Genomic DNA, 19615 nt, shown 5'->3' on the forward strand with positions numbered 1-19615 from the left:
GATTGTGAGGCAAAAGGTAGCAGATCCAACAGAGACAGTGCAGGTTATTTCAGTGCAGTGGATGAACCAGAAAAAAAACCAGCACCAGGACATTTTGCAATGGTCCAGGAGCCAAAGCATGAGGTGTCCACATCCCAGGCTCTCGCACTCCTGTTGGGAAGATGCTCCCACTGATTTGCAGCCACGCCTGCTTTTGATGGGCTCCGCAAGGAGCTGTGGCTACTGCAGCACCACGACCCACCACCTCTGGGCACAAGTGGAAAGAGGCTTCAGCAGGGGACTCTTGATGAGAAAAGATGTGTTTCCCAAGAAAAAACAGAGCCAACAGAGAATGACTCAAAAGTACTGAGCTGGCAGGGAGGACTCTATGCGGCAGGCTAGTCCTCCCAAGGAGCCCCTTCATGCTGGTGTGCCACTGAGTTCCACCAGCCAACTCCAGCTTGGTCAATGTTTATAGATCCAACAGGGTCATCTCTTAGCTTAGTTTGCTGCATTCCCTGCTGCTTTCTGCTCCAAAGCCCATTTGTCTCTTGTGAACCGCTGTGCTCCCAAAAGTTCAGGGAACACCCAAAACAACTTGTCAGAAGCGACCAAGTAATGATGAGATATTTCCATCTGAGCTTTGCAATAACTGTAGGAAGGAGGCACCTTGAAGACCCACAACCTGGTGCCGCATCTAAGACAGATACTTACGGGGACTCCAAACTCTTCCTGCAGTGGGTTATCGAGAGAGGAGGGTCTGGAAGAGAATAAAAAGGGGAAAGAAGAGAGAACGCTGAGGAGGCGCAACACGACAGACACAAGACAGACTCAACATCAAGACAACAAAAGACACTCAACAAGAGGCCAAGGTTTCATTGCTCCAGTGCTTTAATGGTTGCTGACAACAAACAGCTCCCGTCACAGGGTCCTGCCCGTCCTGCTGCCACAGCCCCGCGGGCTGGAGGAGAAGGAGCCGACTCCCTGCCCTCTCCAGCTCCCCAGCCGCCCTTTTCCCTACTGGCCGCTCCTGCATGGAGGCTGCAGTCCCAGCTTTCGGGAAGCAGAGCAGCAGGGTCTCCTTTGTGGGGTCTTCTCTAGCCCAGCGTGGCACTGCCCACTCCGGGCTGGGAGCAGCTGGAGAGTCCAGCTCCAGGGGGGGAAACCTCGAGGAGGAGAATGATGACCCCCATCTGTGTCTCAGAGGACACCCCAGCCCTAAACCCCGGGCTCTAGGAGTTATCACCACGCGGGAGAGCTCCCTCGGAATTCCCAGGCTACTTTCTCTGGCGCCTCTTCACCCACCCTGCCTCTCCCGCTCCCGACCACGGGCGCTTTTCAGGCACAGCCGAGGGATCAAGTCAGGGCTTCACCTGAGGACGCGCACGGATGAAGAAGAGACAGACACAGGGAAGAAGGTTACGACCACAACACAACCAGGGGGGGAGAAACGAGGAGGAGACAGGAGGGGGGAGGGAGGGAGCACACCGGGAAGGGGCTCACCTTTCTTGCGCTTGAGCTTGCGTTTGCGTTGCTTGTTGACGAAGCAGGCGGCGAGTGTGCTGAAGAGGATGGCAGCAGCCAGGAAGCAGATGGTGGCAACGATGCCAGCCAGCACTGGGCGGGCTAGACCCTCGTCCGTCAGGTCAGGCTGAGGGAATACGTCTGGAGGACAGACACAACGGGGTGTTAGGCCCCATTCCCTGCCTTCCACAGGGACCTACCAGGGCGTGGAGGCAGTGACAGTCTCCAGGAATGATACTATACATCAGGACGATAATCTCTGTAAAGAGATCCCAAGCCAGCCCACCCAGGGAGAGCAGTCAGTGCTGCTTCAGGGCCAAGGGTTTTAGTGACCTCACACCGCATCATAGAATCATAAAATAGTTTGAGATGGAAAGGGTTTTTAAAGGCCATCTAGTCCAACCCCCCTGCAACGAGCAGGGACATCTTCAACTAGACCAGGCTGCATGAAGCAACCTCACAAACCTTCCTGTGTTAGCTGATGGACACCCAGGAAAGAAGCCTCCATGCCAACAAATACATATTTATGTCTAAACACACACAACTGCAGCAAACCTGCAGTTCACTCCTGGCTGAAAAACCTGCTGCAGCAGCAGAAGGTATTTTAACTTGTTTGCCAGTGCTTCATTTCAGCTTTTCAATGAAAACTGGGCTCCAAACCCTCATGATACCCCTTCATTAACCGTGAGCACATCTGAACTCCCAGCAGACCTCGGCTGTGGGCCCCTGCAGATGCAAACCCTGCACACCTCAGCGCTCCTGCTGTGTGCTCACACATGGAATCGGCTGCAGCACCGGCTTTCAGCCTGGGACAGCACCTGCCTGGGGCCAGGGCACCTGCCAAACCCCATCAGAAAAATCGGGCGTGAGGAGAAAGGGCAGCGGGCAGGGAGGCTGCAGGCAGGGAGGCTGCAGGCAGGGAGGCTGCAGGCAGGGAGGCTGCAGGCAGGGAGGCTGCAGCAAGATCACACCACACCGGTACCACTTGGGGGCAGAGAGAGACCGCTGCATCACGGCACAGCAGAGCCGGGCTTTCCACGAGAGCCATAAAACCAGGGTTCTCCGCATCCCCGTCCCCTCCCGCTGCCCTCGCCCTCCCCATCGCCACCACAAGCCCTCGCCTGTGTCTTGGCTCGAGGAGCAACTCCCGAGCCTGGGCGGGCACAGGGTAAACACACGCAGGAGCTGCAGCGTGTTGCAGTCTCCCGTTGCAAAGCTCTTTTCCCTGTGGACCCTGCACTGCAGTGCTACGTTTCCCTCTCTCCACCTTTCATTCCCGTTTCCAGGCTGCGCAGTGCCCGGCTGGAGCTTTGTTCTCCAGGCTCACCGCAGGGCCGGGACGTGCCAGCGGACACCGACAGCACCGTGCTCCAGGGGAAGGACTAAATGGGGCAGGTTGTCCTCTCCTGCTCCAGGAGGCAGCCTGGACACCCGTCACAACCATGAGCCCACCCAGCAGCCCAGCCCACAGCCCCACAGCCGGGGAGAGAAGCGGGACACCCCTCACCTGTACTGGACACCCCAGCGACGTTGCTGGGTTCGCTGATGAGATCCTGCATGACCGCCAGGACACGGAACTCGTACCAGGTGTCCTGCAACACCAGACACACCCGTCAGGTCCCCCACTGCAGGCTGCCACCTCCCCCAAGACCCCAGCAAAGGGATGGGGCCACCCCTAAAGCTTCCCCAGAGCTGCGGCAGACGGTGCAATTTTATCACAGAATCATGAAGGTTGGAAAAGACCTCCAAGATCATCGAGTTAGGTACGGCGTGGGCACAGCCCCTGCTTACCAGGGACAAGTCCTTGGCAAAAAACTCGCCCTCGGTCCCTGGGATGCCGTCGTCCAAGATCTCCCACCTCTCGGCGACGCGGAATTCCATGATGTAGCGGTCGATGGGGAAGCTGTGGTTGGCGGGAGGGAGCCACGACAGGAGGACGCCTTGCTGTGTCCGGTTGGCTGTTAGGCACCTCGGTGGGGTAACCAACACCAGAGGCTCTGGAGTTGTTACAGGGAATGCTGGGGACAGAGCAGAGGGGACAGGGACACCTTTGAGATGGGGCAGGGGAAGCGCAGAAGATGCTTTTCCACGTGGGCCCAGCAGCAGCAGCAGGACCACTGCAGCCCCTCCCACATTCCAGGAGTTTGGGGCACATCTCAGGAATCTGGTCTCTTATCACAGATGTAGAAAAGTGGCTTTTCAAAAAGCAGGGGACTTATGATGTCATGACTTCAGCAAAAGGGGCACAGTGTTAAAAACCCTCCTGCTTCCTCCCACCTCCACCTGGGACAGCCCCAAGGCAGGGCCCAATGCAAGGCCCTCCTACTGTACAAGTGATTTCGTGCTCTATTAATACCTCCTGATCCCAGCTGAACTTGAGGAAGATCTGAAAGGTGACTGATAGAGTACAGCTCTCCCACGCTATCTCAGGACAAGCTTTCAGGAGCCTCGTGCATCCAGCAAAGTCTACAGGCTTCATCCAGGACCCTCCACAAACTATCTTCTACATGGCTGGAAACTATTGCTGATGATCATCATCTCCATCCCCAGCAGGCAGGACACATGGGGCACTTCTCCCCACAGACCTCCCAGATCCCATCCCTGCCCTCCCCTTGTGCCCATGGAGGACCTACCTAGAGTGTTCACAGTGACCACCTCACTGAAGGAGCTGGTGCCCAGCTTGTTTTGAGCCAAGACACTGAACTGGTAAGCAGTCTCTGGTTCCAAGGTATCCACCAGTAGCCAACTGGAACCAGCTGGCACAGGGAGAGACAGCCAGTCATGAGGACCAAACTGGGCTCTCTTCATCCTGCCAAGAGAGAAGGCAGCATCCTCAGGGAAGGTGTCTTTGACAGGGGGGACAGAGGCAGCATTAACTTCTCGAGCGAAAATGGAGCTTTCCCGAGCGATGGTTTGGTTTGAGAGCAGTGATGTGTATGGACGTGGGGCAGCCACTGCCACCCACGAGCTGGCACCATCCCACCGTGTCCCAGCAGCATCCCCGGCTCACAGGGACACTGCCACCAGCTCTCCCCTCTGCTGTGCACCCCCTGCACCCCCTGAGCAGGGTCAGGGACGGCAGCAGTGCCAACAACCCCACTCTGATGTGATCTCCATCAGATTCCCATGGGAAGAAGTGGAAGCTGGAGCATTTCAGCTCCATGAGCGCTGCAAAGGGGACGGCTGACGCAGGAGACGGGCCCTGTTCCCATTTATACCTCGACAGCTCCTGAGCCAGAGCCAAGTTCTCCCTCAGCTGTAGCCCTGTACATGTCATCCCACAGGAGACATTTAGCTAAATCCCCATCTTTGCCACATTTGCACAAGTCGGGGGCTGCCAGCACAGCCTGGGGCATCACTCGGGGTTTGGCAGCGCAGCAGAGGCACTGGCAGGGAGTGCAGGACACAGCCTTTCTGCTGGGATCTAACCACAAATCCAGGGTGAAAAAACCTCCCAGAGCCATCCCAGTGCCACCCCAGCACCCACGAGCGTGCAGCCACCTCCACAAGCCATTATCCTGCCAGGAAGCACCTTGGTGGAAGAGCCCCACGTCCCAGAGCAGCATCACTGCACTGCAATGATACTGCAAGTACTGGTGCTCATGTCAGAGAGAGATGCTTTAGGGAGTCTGAGCCCTCAGCTGCACGTTTTGGCAGTGTCAGCAGAGGATTTGGGAAGGATTAGTGCAGATGGTCTGTTCTGTGTAGGTAAGGGGGCACATCTGTGGCCACCGGCACACAGCCAGGGGAATCCAGCAGGAAGGAAAAGATGGAGCAAAGAGAAATAATACCACTGATGAGGGAGCAAGAGGTGAGGGAGGAGAAGCCACGGCAAGCTATGGAAAGAAGTGAGTTGGTGGAGAGCCATGTGTGTGCAGTGTGACTCCACCAAACCGAGTGGAAAACCTCTGGATCACCACAGCTCCGGCTGGGACTACAATTCCCAGGATCCCCTGCCACTGCAGCAGAGGCAGGAGGGCAGCGGAGCAGCCCCTGAGCAGGTTTCAATGCAGCATTTAACCCACTGCCTTCACATCCCTCCTCCCCAGTGCTGCTGAGGGCGGGTACAGGAGGGCAAGGGGTTGAGGGTGGGGAGGGTGGAGGGGAAATGCAGCTCTAATCGCTCTGGGGAACGGGAGACAGCCCTTGCTGAGGGACAGCACGTGTGCAGGTGGGATGCTGTGGTGGCCCTGGCCATCCCTGGGAATTGGGGTTTGTATTTCCAGCCTCAACAACTACAACAGCAGGAGGAGAGCGTGAACCCGCAGGAAATGAAGCCATGTTTTGCTTGAGCATCCCAGAGCCACAGCAGGGAGGAAAATGCATGGATGGGCCGCGCTCTGGATGGCACTACATGACCCAGCACTGCCTCAGATCCCTGGTCCCAGGGCACAGCACAGTCCCCAGGGATCACACCCTACAGTCAGGGCAAGATGGATTGCTGCCTCCCTATCCAAAGTCCCCACAGCTCCTTGTAAATTCCTTAAGGCAAGCTCGGTGCAAACACCTTCCCCTGCTGGCTGCTCTGCCCGGTGTGGGGTCTGCAATTGCCTCGAGGAGGCAGGAACCCGGCAGCAGGTTGCAGAGCAAAAGCAGCAGCAGCTGCAGATGCAGCCACGTTTCCAGAGCAGAGAGGTTTAACCAGTCCTTCCCAAGGACATTTTCATCAAAGCAAGGTCTGCACCACTCAGCTCACTCCCTCATTTTCCCTCTCTGCTCAATCCATTCCTTCTCTCCATCACCAGACAGACTGCCCAGCCCCAGGCTGGAGCAGAGCAGAAATCATTACAGGCAGCGTCTCCCTCTCTTCTCTCTATCAGCAGTCTCCACCGGGGCAAATTAAGGCAAGGAAGGAGAGAGAGAGCAAGAGGAAAGGCTGAAGAACAGCCTGGAAAGAGAAAGGATCACCCCCTCCACATTTCCAAAGATGACTCTTCACAAGAAAACAAGAGCAGAGCCCGAGGAAAACCCCAATTTTGCTGCAGCTACATTTTGCCCTCCCCTGCCCCAGGGAACAGGCACAGGGCTGAGCCTGGCCCTGCTGCAGGAAGGTGGGATGCACCCACTGGCTTTGGGTGCCGGGTGGCACAGGGCAATGGGAACAAAGCCCCAGGGACTCAGACCCAGCCAGCATCTCACAGTGGCTGGTCATGATCCCAGCTGGGATTTAACCATCTCCAGGGAGCCACAGAGCAAGGAGAGATCATTTCTGCTTAGTCACAGCTCTTCCAGGACGCGCTCTCTGAAGGTTGCATTTTCCATCCTCTCCCTGGCTGTTAAGCCCCATAAACAGTTTATCTTGAAATTGGATGCCAGAGGCAGAGTTACACGAATGCAAAGCACCTCCCTGCACCACAAGCAGAGTAAAACCTGCTGGGGCAGATGGGAGGCAGTGGCCAGCACAGAAAGGAGAGGAAATACAAGAACTACATGATCCCACCATCACCACCACCACCACCCACCTCTCCGAGGAACCCAACGCCCCACGGGCACAGAGCCGGGCGCGCCACCCTCACCACCCTCCTCCCCCCCCCAGGCTGCTCGAAGCTCGGGTCGGCTAGGAAGGAAAAGAAGCAGAGAGCAAAGCATGCCAGGATGACTCACAGAGGGCCGTACCAAACTGAGAAAGTCTGCTCGTATCCACCGTCGTAGCCGGGCTCCCAGGAGACGTTGGCTGAGGTCATGGCGGCCACGACGTGCACGCTGGTCGGGGCGTGAGGGCTTGTGCCTGCAGGGAGAGGGGCACGGGTTAAAGGGGAGCAGGACCACGAAGGCAAGGGGGCTGCTCCCAAGCCGTGATCTGAGGGGGCTCCTCTTGCACCTGGAATTTCTGCTGGAAACAGCAGGACAACTGTGCCTGCAAGTGGCCAAAATAACAGCGCGGAAAAAGGCAGCTCTGCCAGTAAATAACATTTAAAGGAGACATCGCTCTTAGTCATAGAATGGTTTAAGCTGGAAGGAACTTTAAAGGTCATCTACTCCAACCCTCCTGCCGTGGGCAGGGACACCTTCCACTAGACCAGGTTGCTCCAAGCTTTGTCCAGCATGGCTTTTAACACTTCCAGGGTTGCGGCAGCCACAGCTTCTCTGGGTAACCCGTGCCGGTGCCTCACCGCCCTCACAGTAAGGAATATCTTCCTAATATCTTGTTTAAACCCTCTCTCTGTCAGTTTGAAGCCATTCGCCCTTGTCCCATCACTACAGTTCTCTTCACAGGGAGCATCCCCACCTCCTGCCTTGCCAACAGGCTGCCTGGGGGGCTCTACCCAGGGCCCCTTCCCCTCCCTGCCCGTACCTACGACGGTAAGGTGGGTGCTGGCAGTAATGCTTGCGACGATGTTGGTGGCGACGCACTCCCACTCTCCGTGGTCGTCCTTGCCGAGGGAGCGGATCTGCAGGGTGCCGCCGGGCAGCGTGTTGTGCTTGCTCCTGCTGGGCTTCCCTACCTTGGGCAAGGAGCGGGGTGGGGAGCCAGGCAAAGAGAGAGGGGGAAAAAACAAAACCACGACTCAGAAGCGGGTTGTGGGGCCGGGCGAGGCGGCGGCGGGGTCACTAAGCTACCTGCGCGGCCCAGGGGACACCGCCGGCCACCGGCAGGGGATCCGGGCTCTCCGGTCGTGGCAAGGCAGACGGTTCCCCCGTTTCCGAGAGGACCTGAGGGGCAACGCGAGAGGCATGCGTCAGGGAGGCTGCTCTGAGCACTCACACACCAGCGGAAACCCCCACGGCACTCGCACGGACAGCGAGCCCTGCGCCAGGGCTCAACCTCCAGCATCCAAAGCTGAAACCGCTGCGGGACGAAGGTGCACCAGCCACCCCAAGCAGACACCCTCCCAGGCTGGGGAAGGCACTGTCTGCCCCAGGAGATGCCCAAATTGCCCCTTAGCCTCAGTCAGCAGCAGATGAGAGGCAGGACTGCTTTGTCAGAGGTCTGGGCAGCAAAGGCCCCATGGGGACGTGGGAAGGTGGTGGGTGTGGAGGTGCCTGGAATCTCTCAAGCCGAGCAGAAAGATGGATCTTGTAACAACTTGTCCAAAGTTGTGCAAACCCCACGTTGGCCAGAGTCCTCTTCAACTGTTCTTCATGTGGGAGTCTCTGCTGATCAACACCAGGACCCACGGGCTGATGCCAAGCAGGAGGAGCAGAGGAGCCAACGGGCACATGGGGTAACCACTGCCAAGCCCAGGAGTCCTTCAAGAGACTGGTCAGCGCTGGTGGGCTGATGGGGAGCAAAGGAGTTTGCTTCTGCCACTGGGAAACCAAGCCCAGTTCAAGCCAGCCCTGACTGGAGTTTGTGGCCCTGGGCTTATCCCTCCAGTTATGGGGAAGACCATCAGAAGGCACAAGTAGGATTGGAAAGAAACCTGAATGAGACTGATGAGGGAGGGAAACTAAAATAAGATGGAGAAAAAGACTAAACAGCCAACAGGCTTCAGGCAGGGCACTTGCAAGCTGTGCAAGTCATGGTCCTCTAGTGCTGGTAAAAGGGGCTCAGAGATTCAGCATCTCATGCCACAGGGATTGGGGACGGTGCCCACTGGGTGACACTGGGATCTTGCTCACTCTCAGGAGCCCAAGAAGGGGACAGGAGACTTGGAATGAGATCCTGACAGGGGGCACAGAGCCCAGGAGGTCTCCTGTACAGCTTTCTTATGGGAGCAGTAAAGGTGGGAAGCAAAGGGAAGGCTGCAGGAGGACTAGAGACTGTGCCACCACACCCTGCTCTATGAAAAGGGACATCTTGAAGTCGTTATATCCAGTCCAGCAGCACTAAAACAGCTTCTTCCCAGGGTCTTTCAAGTCGTGGGGCAGCAAAACAGCTGCTGACTGGTCCAGCCCTTTGCCTGGACATGCTGCTGGACACCCTGATGTGCTCTGGTGTCCCATCCATGGGAGGTCTGTGCCATGAGAGCGGCATCGCCGGGGCTGCCACGTCCTGCCGGTGACCACCTCACACCCAGGCAAGGAGGAAGGTGTCCTGTGGGCAGTGCTGGCGAGGAAGAGGAGGGGGAGGCCGGGGGTAGGAGCAGTGTTTCAGCTTTGTGGATGCTGCCGTGACGGTTTCCCGGGATTACAGCACTCGGTGGCCACAAGCCGGGCTTCCCCCACCCACCTGCGGGACAGGACGGCAGTGGCTCAGCCCAAAGCGAAGCAGCTGTACCTGCAGTTTGTTCTTACCGGGACAGAGTGTGGCTTCTCTGTCTGCAATATTCACCAAAAGCCAAAGGCACTGCAGATTTGTCTGGCAGGCCGGGTACCTTTCTCCAGGCGATGATGGGAAAGGGGTCTCCGGCAGCAGCGCAAGGAATCAACAGCTCCCTCCCTGCCTCCTGTCTGTACTCCCAGCCTGGTAGCACCGTGAAATAGGGGGGGTCCTGCAGCCAAGGGAAAAAACAAGGAGTGTCAGCCCACCCCAACTCCCATCACCAAAACAGGCCCTCTTCCAAACCAACCAAATCCCTGATTTGGATAAGCTTGAGGCATTGCAAGGAAAGCTGCGTGGAGAACGTGTGCTGAGGAAGTGCCAAACTATACACCTGGAGGGAGGTTCTCTCCAAAAAAACACTGCACTAGGGCAGAGAATCACAGAACCACAGAATGGTTTGGGTTGGAAGGGACCTTAAAGACCATCTAGTCCAACACCCTGCCATGGGCAGGGACATCTTCCATTGAACCCATTCTCCTTGCCCTAGTACTACAATTCCTGATGAAGAGTCCCTCTCCAGCTTCCTTGCTGGCCCCCTTCAGATACTGGAAGGCTGCTGTGAGGTCTCCACACAACCTCCTCTTCTCCAGGATGAACAGCATCTGGGTTTTTACTTCCTTAAAACAGGAAAAAAACCACCCACACCACATCAGACATCAACCTGATTTCCTCGCCTCGGCAGCCGCCCCAGCGGATGTGTGTGTCTGGTACAAAAAGCGCTCTCATGTGAACCTCAGCGAGACACCATGAATCACTGCTGCTCACAGGCACAGGACTTCTTGTTCAGGGAAGGAAGAGGCAGCAGCTCCCACCCCAGCTGCACCAGGAACTGTGCTGGGAGCCCAGCATGCCCCAGGCTCCGCACGCAGCCGGAGCACGTGGAGCTCAAATCATCCATTTATTAAAATCCTCCAGAACCCAAGCCCAGGCCAGCAGGGCTAAGTGTTTTGTTGGCAAAAAGGCCATCCCAGGGAGAGGTTTCCTCAAACCACCCTCACCCAGCACTACCAGAGCCTTATATTCTCACACCAGCCGATAATTTATATTATCTTACACCAGCTGATCCAGCTCGTGCTCAAATCCGTGCTGCTGCTCCGGCAGGATCTTTCCAGCTACACCAGACAGGGTGCCCTCAGGGTTTGCCTGTCTTGGTGGGAAGCACATCTCCAACCACAGCACAGACACACCTTCACCCTCAAGCCTCTGCTGTTCCACTCACAGCAGCGTCCCAGGAGGACACTGCTCATGGCAAACACGCCGGATTTTGGCAGGCAGGTTACCTTCAGTACCAGTCGGGCAGGGGGAGACTGGCCCATCGTACCCAGGGCGTTATAAGGCACACAGGTGTAAGTGCCGAGAGCGTCTTCAGTTGCCTCCTCTATCCGGATCGACCCGTCCTCCAGCAGGTTCCAGCCAGCATACTGCAGCAGGGAGAGCGAGGGACTGACTGATCCTACACCCACCACAGCCAGTTATTTTCCCTTCAGCCAAGCCCCCCGCCCACGCCTAGGGTGGCTGTCACATCCCTGGGAGACACCCAATCCCATTCCCAGCATCTCCTCAACTGCAGAGAGAGGAAACGTGGGCAAGATCAGCCCATCCAAACACAGTCCTCCAGGGAAGGGTTGTCCTGCTCTGCATGCACCCAGCGGGTTTATCTTGAAGGCACTCTCCTCCCTACACACAGCCAGGCTTCTTCATGTAGCCCCAAAGATTTAAGATCAGAATCTAACCCTAAATAAAACTTGTCCTGGAGTGGACAAGACAACTCCACTCGAGGGGCTGAGGGCACCAAGGACCAGGAAGCCACAGCAGCAACAGATTTAAATGGACTTAAAACTTCAAATCATTAATATTTAAACAAAAAATTTAAAATATTGAGTGTTTTCTTTAAATATTTAATGTCCAATATCCTTGCTCAGACTGTGATTGGAGGAAGACAGAGACTTGTTAAAAGGGCCTTTTAACCATCCGTTGCCATTGGAAAAATAAACCAGGGCCATCAGGAGGCGACTTTAGGGGGAAGCAGGCACTAGGTCTGGGAGACACTGTGTCCACAGGGCTCCACACAAAAACCTGAATTAACTCTGCCTACAACTGATAAGGAAAAGCAGAGTCATCCCACTCATGGGGCTTCTTTTCTCCTGACAGCCAGGCCGGACCCGCAGGGTGCCTGGTGGTGCTCACCAGGGATTCCCAAGGACATGAGGGTCCGATCCCCCTTTGTCCCTCCCCGGGGGCTTCGTTACCTTCTCAATTCGCAGGGGACGCCCGTCCTTGTTCCACTTGACCAGCGTGACCGGGGGCTCTGCCTCAACCGGGCAGCGGATGTATCCGTGTATCCCGATGGGAACGTAGATGACGGGGGGCATGTTCACCACACGGGCAGGATCTGGGAGAGCAGCAGCACCACGTTAGCACGGGGAAAGAGCCCATCTCTCCCCCCAGGCTGCCTTGCTTTAGAGGATCTACACCACTTTTGTAAAGAACTCCAAACCCAGCACCACCTTGGCTCCCACAGGCTGTTATCTCCAGCCTTGCTACACACAAATCCACTGTAATACCTGGTGTTTCTGAGAGGCTTTACCAATGTCCAGGGTGTTCCTACCTGGGGCTCATTAAGAATTGCATTTATGAAGAAATGAGATATGCCTGCTTCCAATTCCACACCAGCTTGCATCCTGCTGAAGCCCAAGCTGCTCCATCACAGTGGGACACAGGTGCAAGGTGTGACACACACCCAACAGCAGCAACCAAGTTTGACACACCAGGAACCAAAACTATTTCAACTCCCAAGCCTTAAAATACACCAACAGCAGCAACCAAGATGGTCAAAGAGACCCATGTCCAGGCTGCCATGAGCCCTTCACCACCTATATCTGCTTGTCCTCGTGGCTCGTGCCTCATCAAGGCTGGGTCATGTTGAACACCAAACACCTCCACCCTTTCCAATGTAAAAACCTTAAAACACATATCTAACCCCCCCCCCCCCCATGCTGCACCACCCACACAGAGAGGTGTCTCGCAATCCTCCAGTCTAGAATGTGTCATTAACAGCACTTCTAAGAGCTTTTTTAATTAAGTGCGAGTGGGTTGGAGAGAATCTAGACTTTCTTTAATAAGAAGCTTTTGAAAAAAAGAAAAAAAAAGTTACTTTTAATAAGAAGAGTGAGTATTTCTACAATCTCGTCTAGACACCGGCAGCGCAAGGTTATGGGAAAATCCCGACGGGCCTTATGCTGCATTAAGGGATGAAGGTGGGGTGCAGCACCCACACAAAGTGGGGGCTTAAAGGCAGGGTGCTTAGTAGGAAAGGATGGAGGATGTGGGGGTGCCCTCTCCTTGTTGCTTTCTTGGGGCTAAAAGGACAAAATTTGGGAGATATTCTCCCTCCCTGCCGAAACGTATCACCCCATCCACCCCCCCCAAATCGTGTGCCCCCGGCAGTGGCACCGTAACCCAGATTGCTGAGTGCTGCATATGGAGCAGGCTTTACCCCCCTCCGCTTAACTCCACCTCTTAGGAAATGTAATCAAGGACTCCAGCAGCGCGGGAGAGGGTAATGGGATCGAGCCTTTCACTACTAGGTCACTGGCCGGGGGCCAGCCCGGCTCACTAATGACCCAGAGATGTGTCCCCATCCGCTTCGGTGGGTGGGAAGCTCCTTCCCGAGGCATCAGCCCCCACATGGACGAGGTTTGCTCAGGAGGAAAAGGGTTTGTGGCACCGAGAGCCAAGCGCCCCTCCCTGCGCGCCTGAACGGCAGATTGTCCAAACGCTGTTCCTCCTGCCACTAGAGCTATTTTTAACAGCTATCAGCCCTGACAAGCGGTCCTGGATTAGCAGCAGGGCAGATTTAATGGCCTGAGGCCACAGGCTTTCCCAAGAGCCGCCCAGCCGGGCACATCCAAGCCCCAAATCAGGCCTCTGCCTGGGCACAGCATAACTCACACCATCCCCCTGCCCGCTCTGCCCCACAGGGAAGCAACAGGACCTCCCAGCCCTTCTCACAGTGGCTCCCCACTAACCGGCACCGGGTCTAGAGGCAGCAGCTCTACGTCAGCCTGGAAAACCCGAGCCATGAGCCCACTTTGCTCGGGCCCGTCTTTCATTATGAAATAAAAGCGCCACAGTCTTTTACAGCAGAGCAATATTGCAATTGTGAGCGGCGGCAATTGAGGCCATTACTGTCGAATGCCACGAGGCGCCGGTGGCACAGTACCCATTACCGCCCGGGGATCCCGGGAGAACAGGCGTGGGAAGCAGCGCTCCTGCTCCAGCCCTTTCTCCTCCGCTTGTTTAGATCAGTTACCGCCTGAAAAATGTGACACACAAGGCTGCGGAGCTCGAGGAACAGCCACACCACAGGAACAAGCCCCCACAATAAATACCAACAAGTACGAGACCGAGAGCCCTGATCCGGTGCTTCCCAGCAGGATGAGGGCAGAGTGTCGGCAGCAGCGGTGGGATATGATGCTCACCTAGACAAAACCCACAAAGGTGGACACCTGCCCCAGCTCAGCAGTGTCACCCAGGATGCTCAGACCATTTCAGACCATTTGCTTCCTTCTCTCCCACATCCGTGTGGGATGCTCTCAGCTTTCCGCTGAGGGTGATTCCACGCTCATCCAAAGGCTGCTGTCGCATTAACCCGATTCTCTTAGGATCACACCAGGACAACAGAGCCTCTGGGGCTGCCTCAGAGCCAGATGTTACCAATGCCAGCCCCGTCCCCACACTCACACTGCACTGTCAGGTAGGCAGAGGCTGATGGCGAGCGGCCCAGGCTGTTGCTGGGGATACAGGTGTATTTTCCAGAATCCTCTGGCTTGACATGGAAAATAATGAGCGTCCCGTCGATCAGGATCCGCACCCTCAACTTCAGGTCGCTGCGAGAGAAGAGGAGAGGAGGATCACTGGGAGGCCCAGGGCAACGCCCAGCACAATCCCAGCTCCTGGCACAACTCCCAGCTGCCAGGCCAGGTGCCAACTCACTTCTTAAAGTAGACGTTCTCCTCCTCCCAGTACCACAGGTAGGTGAGGTTCCCGGGGTACGCCTCGGCCTGGCAGGTGAAGAGCGCATCCTGGGAGATGTTGACCGTGATGTTCTCCGGAGGGGAAACGATAAAGGGAGGTCCTGGAGGGGGGGGAAGAAGAAAGTGTCACCCCCACCCCTAAAGGTGTCCCCACAAAGGTTGCTCAGGCTCAGCTCCATCACAGCACTGTTGGCTGGGAGCTGCTGGAGGGCTCTGGGGCAGAGCTGGCCCTGATTCCCTGGGATCACAGGGTGCAGGGACTGACTGAGGGCCACAGTGACCCTGTTACTCCTAACCTTTTCCCTAATCTCTACAGCTTTGTGGACGGGGTCCATGCCTGTGGTGCACGGCTCTGCTTCTCTCAGGGCACACAAACACACGCCTCACTTCATCCCGAGCACTTCTCCAGAATAGCATCACCCACGGGAAAAATCCAGGGAGGGGGAGAGCACTGCAAACTGCCAGGAGCCAGCAGTTCACCACTGCCACAAAAGCAGAGCAGAGGACACCCCGCTCTCCCCTCTGCGCCGGTAGCTGTTGACCTAATTAAAGATTTATTTAATAAGAGCGGGAGCGCGGAGCAGGAGGCCTGTCATGCATCACCGCTGTCTGACGAGGCGCTTCATGACAGCCTCAATCTTTTCCCCGCTTCCCCAACAAAACCGAGCTGCCATCGGGGCCTGGCTGCTCGTCAGGACAGCACAGCCACCGCCACAGCCCAATTAAGGACATTCCTCCATCCTCGGAACGGGATGTGGAGCCCGGGGGCAGCCGGCACGGTGCCAAGCGCAGAGGCCTTGGGGTGGCACCGCATCCCTGTGGTCCACGTGTCCCCATTCCCAGCGCTCCTGGGGGTTGCTGAGGGGCTGGAAGGGCTCACCTTGAACGAGCAGGCGCGTGGTGTGCACGGCCTCCCCCTGGATGCTGTACGCCCGGCAGGTGTAGGCACCTCTGTCCTCCCGGCTGATGGAGAGCACCGTAAGGCTCCCGTCGCTCACCTGGGAACAACGAGGGAAGACCCTTGGAGCGTGGGCAGGGACCCCCCCCGGGATATGAGGGAAGATCCTCCCTCCCTGCTTCCCACGGCACTGGAGCTGCCGGTGCTTTTAGGGCCGGATGAGAGACGGGTTTCCCCGCTCTGCAAGGCTCCGGATATTAATAAACCAACACACGCGTTTCTGCTCGACGCCAAGGGGAAGGGAAGGAAAAAAAATAAAGCATAAAATAAATAAATAACCATCGCGACGCGTTTATCTCCCGGAGAAGCGACTGGCAGGCAGCAGGATCCAAACTGCTCCTGCCAAGCGCCCCGGCACCTCGGGGTGCTTCATAAGGAGCAGGATGCCTCGTTAGAGCATTCCCTGCTCCCCAGGGACCAGCCCCACTGCTGAGGTGGGAAGTGAGGGGGAGACCCCAGCCTGGCCACTGTCCTCCCCCCCTGGGGACACCTCACAGCTGGAAGAGGAGTGGACAGGTTGCCCCTCAGGGATACAACAGAGGAGGGATGGATATGGGACCATCACCCTCGGGGTAGCAGCACCCCCACACACAGGGAGCCCTCCCAGCCAGGCTTCCCCCCCCACCTTATTCTGCCTCATCCTTCTATTTCAATTAGTAACAAATGATTCCTAATTACTCTCATTAGTGCCTGCGCTGATTCCAATGCCTGATTTACCAATTACAGCTCAGGGGGGAATCTCTGCCTGGGAGCCTCTGGGATGCAAAAAGGGTCCTGAAGGGGAGGGGAGGAGGGGAAATCCTCCCTGCTCAAACCCCTCCTGCATCCATCCCTGTTGGAGGACACACATCCCCAGGCTGCAGCCCCCATCCCATCTCCAGGGTCCCAGCCCCTGGGATGGGTCCACAGGGAGCAGCTCGGATGTAGGAGTAGAGCTGTCCCAAGCACCTGGGGGGTCTCCAGCCCTCACCCAAGGGCAGCCAGCATTACAAGCTGCTGCTCAGCAGGGATGAGGAGGGGGGAAATGGGCATTTCAGCATGGAAAAGTGCTGAGAAAGCATGTCTGGCTCCAGGCACGGCGGAGCTGCCGCCGCCATAGTCCTGTCAATACTGTCCCTGCCAGCGGGGAGCCCAGGAGTCCCCACAGCAGCCCCCACCAGAGACCCTGTCCCCCCCCACCTACCTGGTACTTGCCATTGTCACCCAAAAGGTCTCCCTCTCTCAGCCAGGTGACGATGGGCTTGGGGTTCCCGAACGCCATGCAGGTCAGGGTGACACTGCTGCCCTCCTTCGCCTCTACGTACTGCGGCGGGGTCTCCGTGAAGGTGGGGGGAGCTGCGGGGCACAGGAGACCACCGTGACCCCCCCAGTTCCACTGTGGCTCCGGGGGGGGCACAGGGACAGAGGGGCAGCTGCCTGCACACCAGGGACACCCTAAACATCCTCGCAGCGGGGCTGAGACCACCCCAAAAGCGAAGGAGGCTGCAGGGACAGGGATGAGAGCGGCTCTCACAGCAGCTGTCCCTGGGGACACCGACCAAGGGCTGCCACACCGCACCCCAGCCCTGTCCCCTCTCCTCCCCACCAGCTCCGGGGCACGGCGTCCCCCCCCCCCTCGCTGCACATTAACTCGCTCTTGTCAAAACATGGGAAAACACCGCAGTGCAGATCGAAAGGCTCCTTCCTGATGAAAGAGGCTGGCAGGATTACAGCCCGCCCCTAATTACCCGCGGTTGTTAAAGCCCACTTTAGAGGAAGACAGGTTGGCAATTTAATCTGCTCGGGGAAAAAGGAAAAAATAAAGAATTATATTTTGTTTCTCCCCAAATGATTTTTATTTTCCCCCTAAGAAAATTAAGCGTTGTAATGCGCTGGGGGAAAGCCACAGCCTTCACCCTGAAAGCAATCCCTCGAGCTGGAAGGATTATGGTTATTATATTGTTATTAAGCCCCTGCATGCCCTGTGCTGTATAAAACCCCCAAAATGCCCCATTTTGCCAAGAGGAGGGACAGGGCATCTGGGGCCACTTCCAGTCTCCTGAGCTGGCGGTTTGCAGGATCTGAACACGTGGTGGAGGTGAACCATGCACCATCCTCCTCCTCCTTCTCTTTCCCTCTTTCCCAAGCCCTCGGAGCTCATTAGCAGGCAGGGGGAAAGCAGGAAACGGCAGGCAGGGCAGCAGGCAGGGATGGGGCTGGTGGCCTGCACAGCCCCGCTTGCAAAGCTCCTGCTCACTAATTGGGCTCAATTAGGTGGCTCTGCTCCATGCCATCCCCCCAAAGGTTAAATTGATTGCTCAAGGTCAAGGCAATACCAGCAAGGAGCTGCCGGTGCCCACATCTCCTCTCCAGCCACCCCACTGCAGCAGGAGAGGCACAGCCCTGCTGCCGAGCTAAAAATAAAGATCTCTCTCCCGATGTGCAGAATGACAATTTGCTAATTAGTTTAATATACGGCCTTAATAAAATGAAAAAGTAATTTGAGTAAATCTGAATTTCAAGAAAACAAAGATTTGATTTTCTGATCTGTTTGTTGAGAGGAGACTCGTTCCCAGCCCCGGTTCTTGATGTGTCTCCTTTAAACAAGCTCCACGCAATTAAACTGAGGAATCCCTAATAAAACTTTGTCCCTTTTGAAGTCGTGGCCAGCCTGGACGGCTCCAGGCTCCTGTGTCTGCAAGGCACAGGTGCCGCTGAGGTCCAGCATCCATCAGAAACCCGGCATCCACCCAAAATCCCATTCTGGCACCGCTCACCCTGCACCGTGAGGTGGACCCAGCTGCCGTTGTGGAAGGTGTCGTACTGCTGGTCCAGCATGAGCACTTTGCACTCGTACCAGCCCTGGTCCTCGGAGCGCACCTGCTCAATGCGCAGGGAGGCTTTGTCGTGCAGGCTGGCCCGGCCTGTGGGAGAGCACAACATCAGCTCCACGGCCCCCCGAGACCGGGGCGGCCCCCTGGGGCACCGCTGCAGGGGACACCCCATCCTGCCCCAGTTTGGGGGCTGGTGGAGCCTCCTGGTCACGGCCAGCCGGTGACACACTCGCCCGTCTGGGGGTGGCAGAGCCAAGCTGCCACGGCCAGGCAAGGTGCCTCGAGCGGCGTCTGCCCGCAGTGACACCGGCCTTCTGCTCCCAGCCGGGGGCTGGCGGCGGGACAGCCGGCATGCAGGCGTGCCCCAAAGCCTTCCCTGGCCTGGGAGACTCCCAAAGAGCAGAGCGGCCCTGAGCTGACCCGGAGCACAGCCCCCCCCCCCCCCCCCAAAAAAATGGGTCAGGAGCAAACCAGTCCAAACCTCCACCACTGGGTTGTGGCACTGCTCATTCATGAGCTGAGTTTGGCAGGGCTCAGCCCAGCCCGAGTGGCGCATCTTTGCTGCTGCAGCATTTCTCAGGGAACAATTCGGGCAGAGAGCCCTGCAATACCCAGGGAAGATCCCCAGGACAGCACTCCCCTGGGAACAGGATACCAAAATGGGCCTGCCCCACCACACCACAACCCGGGACCTCAGGGCTGGTCCCCGGGTCACACCCCCCACCAGAGGACACCAGCCACGTGTCACAGGCGGCACATTGGTGAGCGGCCACATGGGCTCTGCAGCTCCAACCTGTCACCTCTGCCCGGCACGTGGCCCTGGCTCCATCCCCCAGGGTCCCTCCCTAGGCTCACAGCTGCTCCGGGGCGCAGCGGCAGCAGCCACCGCCACCACGCGTCACCCTGGGTTTCTCTGCCTCGCTTGCTCCCGTCCCACGCAGCCCAGCTGGCTTCCTAACACTGCTGCTTAATTAAAACCAACTGGGTGGAAAGCGAGCAACGAGAGGCAGAGCCCGCGTGGTTCCGACGGAGGAACGGATGGAGCGGAGCTGTGCATCCCAGCCTGCGCCAGCAGCCGGGGCCTGGCACGTCCCCCCCC

At 57.2% G+C, this 19615-nt stretch overlaps 1 protein-coding gene across 9 annotated transcripts in view; it reads right to left on the reverse strand.

The window, feature by feature from the left end:
- The window catches only part of IGSF9B (immunoglobulin superfamily member 9B), a 39799-nt gene that overhangs the window by 12142 nt on the left and 8042 nt on the right, over positions 1 to 19615 (reverse strand). For 6 of the 9 annotated variants that reach the window (XR_007908502.1, XR_007908505.1, XR_007908503.1 and 3 more), the window contains exons 3-18: positions 18460 to 18606; positions 16887 to 17038; positions 15626 to 15743; positions 14705 to 14846; positions 14453 to 14598; positions 11959 to 12101; positions 10990 to 11130; positions 9762 to 9878; positions 8065 to 8157; positions 7799 to 7949; positions 7108 to 7231; positions 4137 to 4312; positions 3295 to 3521; positions 3011 to 3095; positions 1483 to 1644; positions 694 to 739 (exon numbers count right to left, since the gene is read on the reverse strand). Coding sequence is in view for 5 of the 9 variants with exons in the window: in XM_051812487.1 (XP_051668447.1) it covers positions 694 to 739; positions 1483 to 1644; positions 3011 to 3095; positions 3295 to 3521; positions 4137 to 4312; positions 7108 to 7231; positions 7799 to 7949; positions 8065 to 8157; positions 9762 to 9878; positions 10990 to 11130; positions 11959 to 12101; positions 14453 to 14598; positions 14705 to 14846; positions 15626 to 15743; positions 16887 to 17038; positions 18460 to 18606 (2170 nt within the window). In the remaining 4 variants the exon portion in view is untranslated. The remainder of the gene's footprint in view (positions 1 to 693; positions 740 to 1482; positions 1645 to 3010; positions 3096 to 3294; positions 3522 to 4136; positions 4313 to 7107; positions 7232 to 7798; positions 7950 to 8064; positions 8158 to 9761; positions 9879 to 10989; positions 11131 to 11958; positions 12102 to 14452; positions 14599 to 14704; positions 14847 to 15625; positions 15744 to 16886; positions 17039 to 18459; positions 18607 to 19615) is intronic. The other 3 variants (XM_051812483.1, XM_051812485.1, XM_051812484.1) reach the window with 3 other exon arrangements.

Source organism: Manacus candei, unplaced genomic scaffold (genome assembly GCF_025592945.1).
Source record: "Manacus candei isolate 608988 ecotype Guabito, Panama unplaced genomic scaffold, ASM2559294v1 h1tg000086l, whole genome shotgun sequence".
NCBI lineage: Eukaryota > Metazoa > Chordata > Aves > Passeriformes > Pipridae > Manacus > Manacus candei.